The 11,657-nt window shown below is 46.3% G+C and overlaps 1 protein-coding gene across 1 annotated transcript; it reads right to left on the bottom strand.

Annotated features, from left to right (window-relative positions):
• Window positions 1-9,712: 9,712 nt before the first annotated feature.
• On the bottom strand, window positions 9,713-10,753 carry LOC133128281 (trace amine-associated receptor 13c-like). Its single transcript, XM_061241669.1, has one exon. It carries the CDS (start codon window positions 10,751-10,753, stop codon window positions 9,713-9,715), a length of 1,041 nt encoding a protein of 346 aa, XP_061097653.1.
• Between the last annotated feature and the right edge of the window lie 904 nt (window positions 10,754-11,657).

Here is an 11,657-nt window from a genome sequence, read left to right as displayed (position 1 = left end):
GTATTCGAATTGAATTAGACCCTATGTGCCTTCTACTGGGCCTTCCAGATTGTCATATAACAAATAACAATCACAAGAGGTTATTCAACTTACTGTCCTTTGCTGCCAGGAAGAATATTTTGTTATTCTGGATCAAGGATACTGCCCCAACCAAAAAATCATGGCACAAATTGGTAATGGAGTGTATTCCAAATGAATACATATCGTGTATGTTGCACTCCTCCGTACATAGGCCACGGAACTGGTATGGCCAGTAGGGCCGTGGCCATACCTACTTTGGCGTGCATCAAACATAAACATCAACAAAAATCTAATATATACGCAAATACATTACGTTCTTAATGTATTGAACTTTTGTGCGCTTCCCGGGCTAATTTCCACTAGCTGTAAGCCTACGTACAGTACGTAGCCTATCACAAGCAACAAACTCTGTTTCCTAATGATTGATTGGTTATTTGTGTCACGTGAGCTTAGCCCTGCTCTGAGGAACCAGAAGTAGAATTTCTAACTGTCGCTGCTCCAGCTAGCCCCTCTGCCGCTACCTCCAACGCTATGAGCCTCACCCCAGCCGACAATGAGCCATCCAGTCAACCAGACGACCCCGCTGTTCTCGCAGGTACAAAAAGGGTATAGGGAGAAGGGACCTCTCAAAGAAACCGGTCTGTTCAACCCCAGTGGTTCAAGGACCACAAATGGCTAACGTTGTGTCAAACCAGAGAAAAACTTTTCTGCACACAATGTCGCTTTTGGACAATGAAAGGACTCGGTTCGGGTTTAAGCAAAACCAACGAGAATGCATTTTCAGTGCTTGGATTTCAAAATTGGAAAATGCTGCACATTCTTTTCGAAAACATGAAAGTAGTAAATACCACAGAGAGGCCATGGCTTACTACAAGTTACACGTTTCCCAGCAACCTAGCATTGCAGCCCAATTAGACACGCAACTGAAAGCTAAACAAAAACTCAGACGAGAGATGCTAGTCAAAGAGATAACATCTATTATGTATCTCATGGGTCAGGGCATCGCTTTAGATGGTCATGATCCCCAGAATAGCAACCTTTACAAGCTATTGCAATTGCGAGCCCAGGACTGTCCAGAAATTGAGCAATGGCTCGCTGAAAAAATTACATGAGCCATGGCATAATAAATGAGCTGATTCATTTAATTTCACGTTGTGTGTTAGGCCAGGTAATTTCGCCTATTCGTGATGAATTTTATGCTACTATGTTACTAGCAGACGAGACCAGAGACATTTCAACCAAAGAACAGCTTGTGTCTCTGTTTTGCTGGGTTGATGACAGCTATGTCGTTCAGGAGGATTTTATTGGATTATTTGATTTACCCAAAGCCGACGCCTCGACCATTGTCACTGCACTAAATGACATCCTGATCCACTGTAACATTTTGCCGAGTATGTGCCGGGGACAGGCATACGATGGCGCCGCAAGTATGTCTGGCCATTTGAATGGAGTTGCCTCAACATTTAAACAGAGCAATCCTGCAGCCATAGATGTGCATTGCTTTGCGCATTGTTTGAATTTATGTTTGCAGGACACTGGGAAACAATGCAAGACCATTAGGGATGCGTTGGATTTAGTGCAAGAAGTGACACATCTAGTGAAGCAATCTCCTAAACAAAACCACACGTTCCAAGTCCTGAAAAATGAAATGGGCCCTGGCAATCATAACCTACGCACTCCGACGCGATGGACAGTGCGAACGGGTGCAGTGAAGTCAATCATAAACAATTACGCTGTTCTTTCCTCTCTAATGACACAACTAAATGAAGAATCACACGATAAAAATGGCAGGAAAGCTGGGGGCATTCTGGCAGTCCTTGACAAATTTAGCACATTCTTTGGCCTGCACCTTGCGTTTATGTGCTTTTCACCAATTGAACAGCTGTCTAGGACTTTGCAAACTGTTAACATATCATTAGAAGATGCGCAAAAAGCCGTGGCAGTTACTCAACGCTTTATTCAGCGGAAGAGGTCAGATAATGCGTTTGATGATTTCTACAAGACAGTTGTACAGGATTCAAAGGACCTAACCGATGCCCCTGTGTTGCCCAGACAACAGAAAAGCCCCAAAAAATTTGATGCAGGAGAGGCTGCGCACACATTCCAGAGCCCAGTGAATCATTTTAAGAGACTGTACTTTGAAGTTTTTGATCTTCTTGATGCCAAAATGGACTGGCGTTTTGAGCAGAGAGACCTGCATGTGGCAGCTGACTTGGAACGTCTGATCATATCTGCGGCTAAAGGGGAGATGGGCAGTTTCCCGTCCTCCACAGTGGCACTCTACGAGAAGGATTTTGATTTTGACAGTTTACACGCACAGTTGAATATGCTGCCAGATGCGATCCGAACGTCTGGAATTACCGCCACAACAGTTGCATCAGTAACTTCGGCAATGAATGCTGCCCCGGTAGCGAAAACCCTATTGCCAAATGTACACAGGCTGTTGAAATTGTTTTATACAATTCCCATGTCAACTGCCAGCGCCGAGAGGTCATTCTCAACCATTCGTCGCATGAAGACATATCTAAGGTGAACAATGACTCAAAGGAGACTCAATGACTTGATGTGCAGCCACACACACAGGGATGCTTTGGCCAATGTGGACGGTCTCGCCATTGCCAGTGACTTCATCTAGCACAACGAGAGACGAAGGAACTTCTTTGGGAATGTTTAAGACAGGTTGGTGAGCGTTGACATTTTTTTATCCTATGCAACTGGAGTTGACGTGTCAAATGATTTACGCTTTCTAATTATACTGATTAAGTAATGCATATTATACTATTTATTGTGACTCAGGTATGGGCTATAACCAGGACAAATAAAAACGGCAATAATAAATAACAATAATAAATAAATGTATGCGTTACGAATGTGGCTTGGGGGGGCAATGTCACGTCATACTTGGTCCTACTCATTCGAAATGCGTTCCGCGGCCTATGCCTCCGTAGGTACCTTTCATAAAGTCTGGGACCCTTATTTAAACAATATTGGTTCTACTTGCCCCTCCGAGGAATCGCCACCTTAACGTGGTGGAGGGGTTTATGTGTCCCGGTGATCCTGGGAGCTAGGTTGTCGGGGGCACTGTTAGCCCCCAGTAGGGTCTCCCAAGGCAAATTGGTCCCGGGGGAGGGGCCGGACTAAGAGCGATTCAAAGACTCCCATGATACGGCCACACAAAGACCCAGTTACCTCGCCCGGAAAAGGGAAACCGGGGCCCCCTGCTGGAGCCAGACCCGGGAGGGGAGCTCGTCGGCGAGCGTCTGGTGGCCGGGCCTTATCCCATGAGGCCCGGCCGGGCACAGCCCGAACTGGTCACGTGGGGTCGCCGCCCTGTGGGCTCACCACCTGCAGGGGTCGGCATCGGAGTCGGGTGCTTTGCCCAACGGGCAGTAGGCAAAGGCGGGGATCCGGGCGTGCTGATCCTCGGGGTCGCAGACTGGTTCTGGGGACGTGGAACGTCACCTCTCTGGTGGGGAAGGAACCGGAGCTAGTGCGGGAGGCGGAGCGGTACCAACTAGATATAGTTGGGCTCACCTCCACGCACAGTACTGGTTCCGGAACCAAACTCCTGGAGAGGGGCTGGTCTCTGTTCTTTTCTGGAGTTGCTCAAGGTGAGAGGCGCCGGGCGGGTGTGGGGATACTCACAAGCCACCGGCTGAGCGCCACTGTGTTGGAGTTCCACCCGGGGAACGAGAGGGTCGCCTCTCTGCGACTACGTGTCGCTGGGGGGAAGGCTCTGACTGTCATTTGTGCTTATGCATCAAATGGCAGTTCAGAGTATCCGGCCTTCTTGGAGTCACTGGGCGGCATCCTGGAAAGGGTGCCACCCGGAGACTCCATAGTTCTGCTGGGCGACTTCAACGCTCACGTGGGCAATGACGGAGAAACCTGGAGGGGGGTGATTGGGAGGAACGGCCTGCCTGATCTGAACCCAAGCGGTGTTTTGTTACTGGACTTTTGTGCTGGTCATGGATTGTCGATAACAAACACCATGTTCGAGCATAGGGTAGCTCATAAGTGTACTTGGTACCAGAGCACCTTAGGCCAAAGATCGATGATCGACTTTGTGGTCGTATCATCAGACCTGCGGCCGTATGTCTTGGACACTCGGGTGAAGAGAGGAGCAGAGCTGTCAACTGATCACCACCTGGTGGTGAGTTGGATCAAGTGGCCGGGGAGGCTGCCGGACAGACCCGGTAAACCCAAACGTGTAGTGAGGGTGAACTGGGAACGTCTGGCGGAGGCCCCTGTTCGCGAGGTCTTCAACTCCCACCTCCGGAAGAACTTCTCACGCATCCCGGGGGAAGCTGGGGACATGGAGTCCGAGTGGGCCATGTTCAAAGCCTCCATTGCAGAGGCGGCAAGCAGGAGCTGTGGCCAGAAGGTCATCGGTGCCTGTCGGGGCGGCAACCCAAGAACCCGCTGGTGGACACCAGCGGTGAGGGAGGCCGTCAAGCTGAAGAAGGAGGCCTTTCGGGCTTGGCTGGTCCGGGGGTCCCCTGAAGCAGCAGACAGGTACCGGGTGGCCAGAAGGGCTGCGGCTTCGGCAGTCGCCGAAGCAAAAACCCGGGAATGGGAGGAGTTCGGGGAGGCTATGGAGAAGGACTTTCGGTTGGCCTCGAGGAAGTTCTGGCAAACCATCCGACGACTCAGAAAGGGAAAGCAGGGCTTGTCTCAGGCTGTTTTCAGCAGGGGAGGAGAACTGCTGACCCGGACTGGGGATATTGTCGGGCGGTGGAAAGAGCACTTCGAGGAGCTCCTGAACCCGAACAACACGTCCTCTGTGGAAGAGGCAGAGCCTGAAGACTCGGGGGAATCTGCACCTATATCCCTGGCGGAAGTTGCTGAGGTAGTCAAAAAGCTCCTCAGTGGCAAGTTGCCGGGTGTAGATGAGATTCGCCCTGAGATGCTGAAGGCTCTGGACATTGTTGGGCTGTCTTGGCTGACACGCCTCTTCAGTGTCGCGTGGAGGTCGGGGACAGTACCTGTAGAGTGGCAGACCGGGGTGGTGGTCCCCATTTTCAAGAAGGGGGACCGGAGGGTGTGCTCCAATTACCGGGGTATCACACTCCTCAGCCTCCCTGGGAAAGCTTACTCTAGGGTACTGGAAAGGAGGCTCCGACCGACGGTCGAACCTCGGATTCAGGAGGAGCAATGTGGCTTCCGTCCTGGCCGTGGAACGGTGGACCAGCTCTTTACCTTAGCAGGGTTGCTGGCGGGGTCATGGGAGTTTGCCCATCCAGTCCACATGTGCTTTGTGGACTTGGAGAAGGCTTTCGACCGTGTCCCCCGGGGAACCCTGTGGGGTGTACTGCGGGAGTATGGGGTACCGGGGCCGTTGTTACGAGCCATCAGGTCCCTGTATAACCAAAGTGAGAGCTGTGTCCGCATTCTCGGCACAAAGTCAAGCACGTTTCCGGTGGGTGTTGGACTCCGCCAAGGTTGCCCCTTGTCACCGGTCCTGTTTGTGGTATTCATGGACAGGATCTCAAGGCGCAGCCGAGGTGAGGAGAGTGTCCGGTTTGGTGACCTCAGAATCGCATCTCTGCTTTTTGCGGATGATGTGGTTCTGCTGGCTTCATCGGGCCGTGACCTTCAGCACGCACTGGAGCGGTTTGCAGCCGAGTGTGAAGCGGCCGGGATGAGAGTCAGCACCTCCAAGTCCGAGGCCATGGTTCTCTGCCGGAAAACGGTGGATTGCTCCCTCCGGGTTGGGAACGAGTCTTTGCCCCAAGTGAAGGAGTTCAAGTATCTCGGGGTCTTGTTCACGAGTGAGGGTAGAAGGGAGCGTGAGATCGACAGGCGGATCGGTGCAGCGTCAGCAGTAATGCGGGCGTTGCACCGGACCGTTGTGGTGAAGAGGGAGCTGAGCCGGAAGGCGAAGCTCTCGTTTTACTGGTCGATCTACGTCCCAACCCTCACCTATGGTCATGAGCTTTGGGTAGTGACCGAAAGAACGAGATCACGTAAACAAGCGGCCAAAATGAGCTTCCTCCGTAGGGTGGCCGGGCTCAGCCTTAGAGATAGGGTGAGGAGCTCGGACATCCAGAGGGAGCTCGGAGTAGAGCCGCTGCTCCTTCGCGTCGAAAGGAGCCAATTGAGGTGGTTCGGGCATCTGATCAGGATGCCTCCCGGGCGCCTCCCTTTGGAGGTTTTCCGGGCTCGTCCAACTGGGCGGAGACCCCGAGGGAGACCCAGAGCCCGCTGGAGAGATTATATATCTCTCCTGGCCAGGGAACGCCTCGGGATCCCCCAGGAGGAGCTAGAATGCGTTGCTGGGGAGAGGGACGCCTGGAATACCCGGCTTTGCCTACTGCCCCCGCGACCCGACTCTGGATAAGCGGGTGATGATGGATGGATGGATGGTTCTACTTGATCCTCCTCCTTATTAAAGGGGTTTCCTTAAGGGGCCTAACCTTTTCTGCTACTTCATTTGAGGGAAGCCAGTCTGCGTGTAACTTTGTAGTAAGCTTGTAGCTCCTATATCTAAGTATCCATTCTTATGATGCTGCCTGTATTATTGTTTTTATTTGTTTTATTCTCCCCTTTGGCTGTGGGGGGTAGGGGGGAAAGGAAAGAATTGAATGTTCTCTTTTTTAAACCGATTTTAATTTTAATTTTTTTATTATCTACTCATCCGCTTTGTCATGTTGTGCTTGAGCTGTGTTTTGTGTTGTATATGAAAGCAATAAAAATATTCTTTAAAAAAAACAACAAAAAAAAAAAAACATAGCTTGAGCTGGTCAAACCATGTCAACCTGGGAGTGGGTCTCAACTGCTCAACCAGCAACTAACTGTTGCAAAACTTCAGAAGGGTAATGCTTTATTTTGAGTGGTCTGCTATTGCCATACACCAATCACTGACTGTGAAAGTCAACATTTAATTTGGGTGCTTTCTTCTGGATATCTGGAAGAAGTAAAAACATTTGGTTACGATTTGATAGTCAACACAATCCCAATAAGTTACACTGGTAAAGTTTTAATATGCAATCTTCCCTTTAAAACAAATAAGCTAATAATGGTGGTGGCAAAAATATGTGTATCTCATAAATTGCCAGATAATAAAGTGTCTCAGATATATATTAATGAAAATCCCATACATAGGACTTGTGTAACGCAGAACCATTTGGTAATTAATTGAAATCTGGTAATAACAAGATAAAGAGAGAGGCTTACGATAATATTTCATTTAATATTTCTGTAGAAATATTGATCATTTAGTTTGGAAGACCACCTCACAGGCAATAGAAGAAAGGTGCTATATATACCTTTTTTCCAGGAACATCCCCTATAGGACAGCTAAATCTCCTTTAACAAAGGGTCACATGCTATTGATCAATAATGCATATGAAATTATGCTGATGCAATGAAAATGGGAGGGTTATTTGTAGTGCATGTGGAACTTACACAAAATCAAATACATAAGTAGAAACATATATTGTTAGTTGCCTATTACTCAATAAGTGCTTTAGGAAGAATCCTTCCTAAAGGAATCCAGTCCTCCAACTGTCATGTGTCTGCCATTTGTGCACTAAAAATAAAAACATGAACGTGCAGATGGGGCGGACCATACTCATTGCCCTAAGATGATGACGGACTGCTGCGTGTTCAGCTCCTTTGACCATCAGCACCATGGGTAAATGATACTGGTCTGTCCACATCTCATATAATTGCACAAAACAAATGAAAAGTCTAACAGTGATCAAGAAGTGACAAACCAGCGCCGATGAACGAAGACGCAGGACTTGAACAGAAAAGCATGCAGGTGACCCTCATCGGCAATCAGACCACACGTGGCAGACAAGTAGAATCAGCAGTCGGCATGAGGATATTGATTACCTAATAGCCAAAGTGAACTAATCACCAAATTGGGAAAAATACGACCAGTGTGCCCTCTAGCAGCGCAAAAAGGTAGTGCCCAGAAATCGCTCAGAATAGAGCTGAGAACTGCAACACAAAACTTTAATTTGCAATAAATTAATGAAGTTACCCATTTATAGCACTGTACCAGTAACACCATAAAACTCACAGTAGCTATTTAACTTGGCTATCTATCTGAACTCATGATGCATCATGATGCCGAATCATCAGCATGCTTCTTGGTGTATGGAGCTGTTTAAATTGCGCAATGGAGATGATGACAACAAATTTCTTAAGAATTGTGAAAATAAGATGACTTGAGCTGCCATGGTTTCATTGCCTTTAATACAGGATCCATTATTTGATGAGTAACAGCACTGCTGTGTATCAGATTCTCAGTAATTAGTCATTACCCAGGTGGGGGGTACACATTGGTGGTGGTGGGGGTGAGTTTCATTCTCATCAATGTAAAGCGCTTTGAGTGTCTAGAAAAGCACAAGTCAATATAATGATCTATCTGCTGAGTTAGCTGGATAGCTGCACTGAGTGAAACCCAAAACAGCATTCTTCTCATCCAAAGTGACTTACAGCTGATTTGACTAAACAGGGGACAATGCTCCCTGGAGCAATGCAGGGTTAAGGGCAATGGTGGCGCTGCCATTGGGCCAGGGTTTCTGAAGATTTTATCTTTGTTAAAAAATACAAATCACACGGCAGCGAACACGCTGCATTTGAAAACCAAGCCCTGCAGCCTCCGTTTGCGAAAATCAGCAACAGGTAGGCAGTCTTTTTTTTTAAAAGATATTTTTAGGCCTTTTTCAGCTTTATTGGACAGTATACAGTATAGAGAGACAGGAAGAACAGGAGCGAGAGAGAGGGGAAGACATGCGACAAATGTCAGACGGTCAGATTCAAACCGCCGACGTCGCGGCTCGCAATGAGCATGCGGTCAGTGCTCTACAGGCTGCGCCACCGAGACACCCTGGTAGGCAGTCTTTTAATTGAGTAATGTACCACATTTCTGTAATAACATTTAGGCTAAATGAATGGATTTACATAGGCTGATTATAAACAATAACATATATATATATATATATATATATATATTATTGTTTATAATCAGCCTATGTAAATCCATTCATTTAGCCTAAATGTTATAACAGAAATGTGGTACATTCGTAAAGTGTCCAGAGTATCCACTAAGGCAGATATATATATATACAATATATCAAATAGCTAAGAATGGAGGTGGCAGAAATATGTGTATCACATAAATTGTCAGATAATATAGTCCATCCATCCATTATCTTAACCCGCTTATCCTGAACAGGGTTGCAGGGGGTCTGGAGCCTATCCCAGCATACATTGGGTGAAAGGCAGGAATACACCCTGGACAGGTCGCCAGTTCATCGCAGGGCACACACACCATTCACTCACACACTCATACCCATGGGCAATTTAGACTCTCCTATCAGCTTAACCTGCATGTCTTTGGACTGTGGGAGGAAACCGGAGTACCCAGAGGAAACCCACACAAACATGGGGAGAACATGCAAACTCCACACAGAGAGGCCCCGGCCGGGATTCGAACACAGGCCCTCCTTGCTGTGAGGTGGCAGTGCTAACCCACTATATATTAATGAAAATCCTATACATGGGACTTGTGTATCGCAGAAGCATTTGGTAATTAATTTAAATCTGGCATTAAGAACTGTATTCTAATGAAGCAATACAAGATAAAGAGACAGGCTTATGATAATATTTCATTTAATATTTCCCTATTTCTGTAGACATATTGATCATTTAGTTTGGAAGACCACCTCACAGGCAATCATCTTTCAGAAAATACATTGATATTTGAAGAATGCGGAGTGAATATTTTTAATGTGATAATGAGCTTCAATGTTTTTTGGAACCAAGGATAAAATAATGCATAGATTATAGGATTTAAAGTAGAATTAAAGTAACCTAACCACGTCAATACATCAAAAACAATGGCAGGAGTAGCAAAGTTAATGTAGGGGTCAATTATTGAAATTACAAGGCAAGGCATCCAGCACAGAATGAAGACACTCAGAACAATGCCCAGAGTCTTTGCTGCTTTATGCTCAGAACGTTGAGACACTTTGTTCTTGTTTTCCTCATTCACAGATATTTTATGATTCATTTCTTCAATCTTTCTTAAATGCTCCCGGGCCACCAAAAATATTTTTGCATACAAACCTATCATAGCAAAACAAGGCAGAGAAAATCCAATTAAAGTGTCCAGAGTACCCATTAAGGCATTGAAGAAAATAACACAACTACCCAAACAATATATAGATGCAATGAATTCCTCCAGCCCCCTTACATTAACTTTTGAATAAAAAAGACTATAGCAGTATATGCTGGCGATGACCCAACACAGCACACTTATAAACCATGCAATCGGGATGGTTATTCTGGTGGAATAATGGAGTGGATTGCACACTGCCTGATAGCGGTCTATGGCAATAAAAATCAAATGACAAATGGAGACTGATGTAAGGAACATATAAGTACTGAAGTGCAGTAAACAGAAAACATCCCCAAAGTACCAGCAGCCCTCGACAGAATAGATCATGCTGAAGGGCATCACAACCACTCCAATTAGCAGATCTGCCACTGCCAAAGACATTACCAGTATGTTCGTTGGTGTATGGAGCTGTTTAAAGAGCGCAATGGAGATGATGACAAACAAGTTCCCAAGAATTGTTAAAATAATTCCTGCCACAAAGAAAATATACAAGATGACCTGAGCTGGCATGGTTTGATTGCCTTTAATACAGGATCCATTACTTGATGGATAACAGTACTGCTGTTTTTCAGATTCCTGGTGTAATGAATCATCCATCCACCTGTGTTTCCTCGCCCTCTCCAATTCTCAAAAAAGACTCAATTTCTTCAGCAAATCTTTACTCAGTTTAATCTTGTTGCTCATATTTTGTACCTTGTCATCTATAGTTTGACTTGGCTCCAGCATTGAATGCATTCTTCATAGAAGAAAGGTGCTATATATACCTTTGTTCCAGGAACATCCCCTATGAGACAGCTAAATCTCCTTTAACAAAGGGTCACATGCTATTGATCAACAATGCATATGAAGTAATGCTTATGCAATGAAAATGGGAGGGTTATTTGTAGTGCATGTGGAATTTGCACAGAATCAAATACATAGCTAGAAACATATATTGTTAATTGCCTATTACTCAATAAGTGCTTATCAGTCAGGATTATTGTGCACTTTCAACTGATTTATTTTAATCTATCTCCATTCCCAAAGGAATCCAGTCCTCCAACTGTCATGTGTCTGCCATTTGTGCACTAAAAATAAAAACATGAACGTGCAGATGAGGCGGACCATACTCATTCCTCCTTTGACCATCAGCACCAGGGGTAAGTGATACTAGTCTGTCCACATCCCACATTATTGCACAAAACAAATAAAAAGTTTAACAGTGATCAAGAAGTGACAAACCAGCGCCGATGAACCAAGACGCAAGACGAAAGGCATGCAGGTGACCCTCATCGGCAATCAGACCACACGTGGCAGACAAGCAGAATCAGCAGTTGGCATGAGGGTATTGATTACCTAATAACCCAAGTGAACTAATCACCAAATTGGGAAAAATACGACCAGTGTGCCCTCTAGCAGTGCAAAAAGGTAGTGCCCAGAAATCGCTCAGAATAGAGCTGAGAACTGCGACACAAGACATTAACTTGCAATAAATTACTGAAGTTACCAATTTATAGCAGCA

This window comes from Conger conger, chromosome 5, assembly GCF_963514075.1.
Source record: "Conger conger chromosome 5, fConCon1.1, whole genome shotgun sequence".
NCBI lineage: Eukaryota > Metazoa > Chordata > Actinopteri > Anguilliformes > Congridae > Conger > Conger conger.
Note: the sequence above shows the minus strand (reverse complement) of the source record. Positions and strands in the feature narration are given on the sequence as shown.

Coding starts and splice junctions, on each gene's coding strand:
- LOC133128281 (XM_061241669.1), bottom strand. CDS start 10,753: ATGGATGATTCATTACACCAGGAATCTGAAAAACAGCAGTACTGTTAT.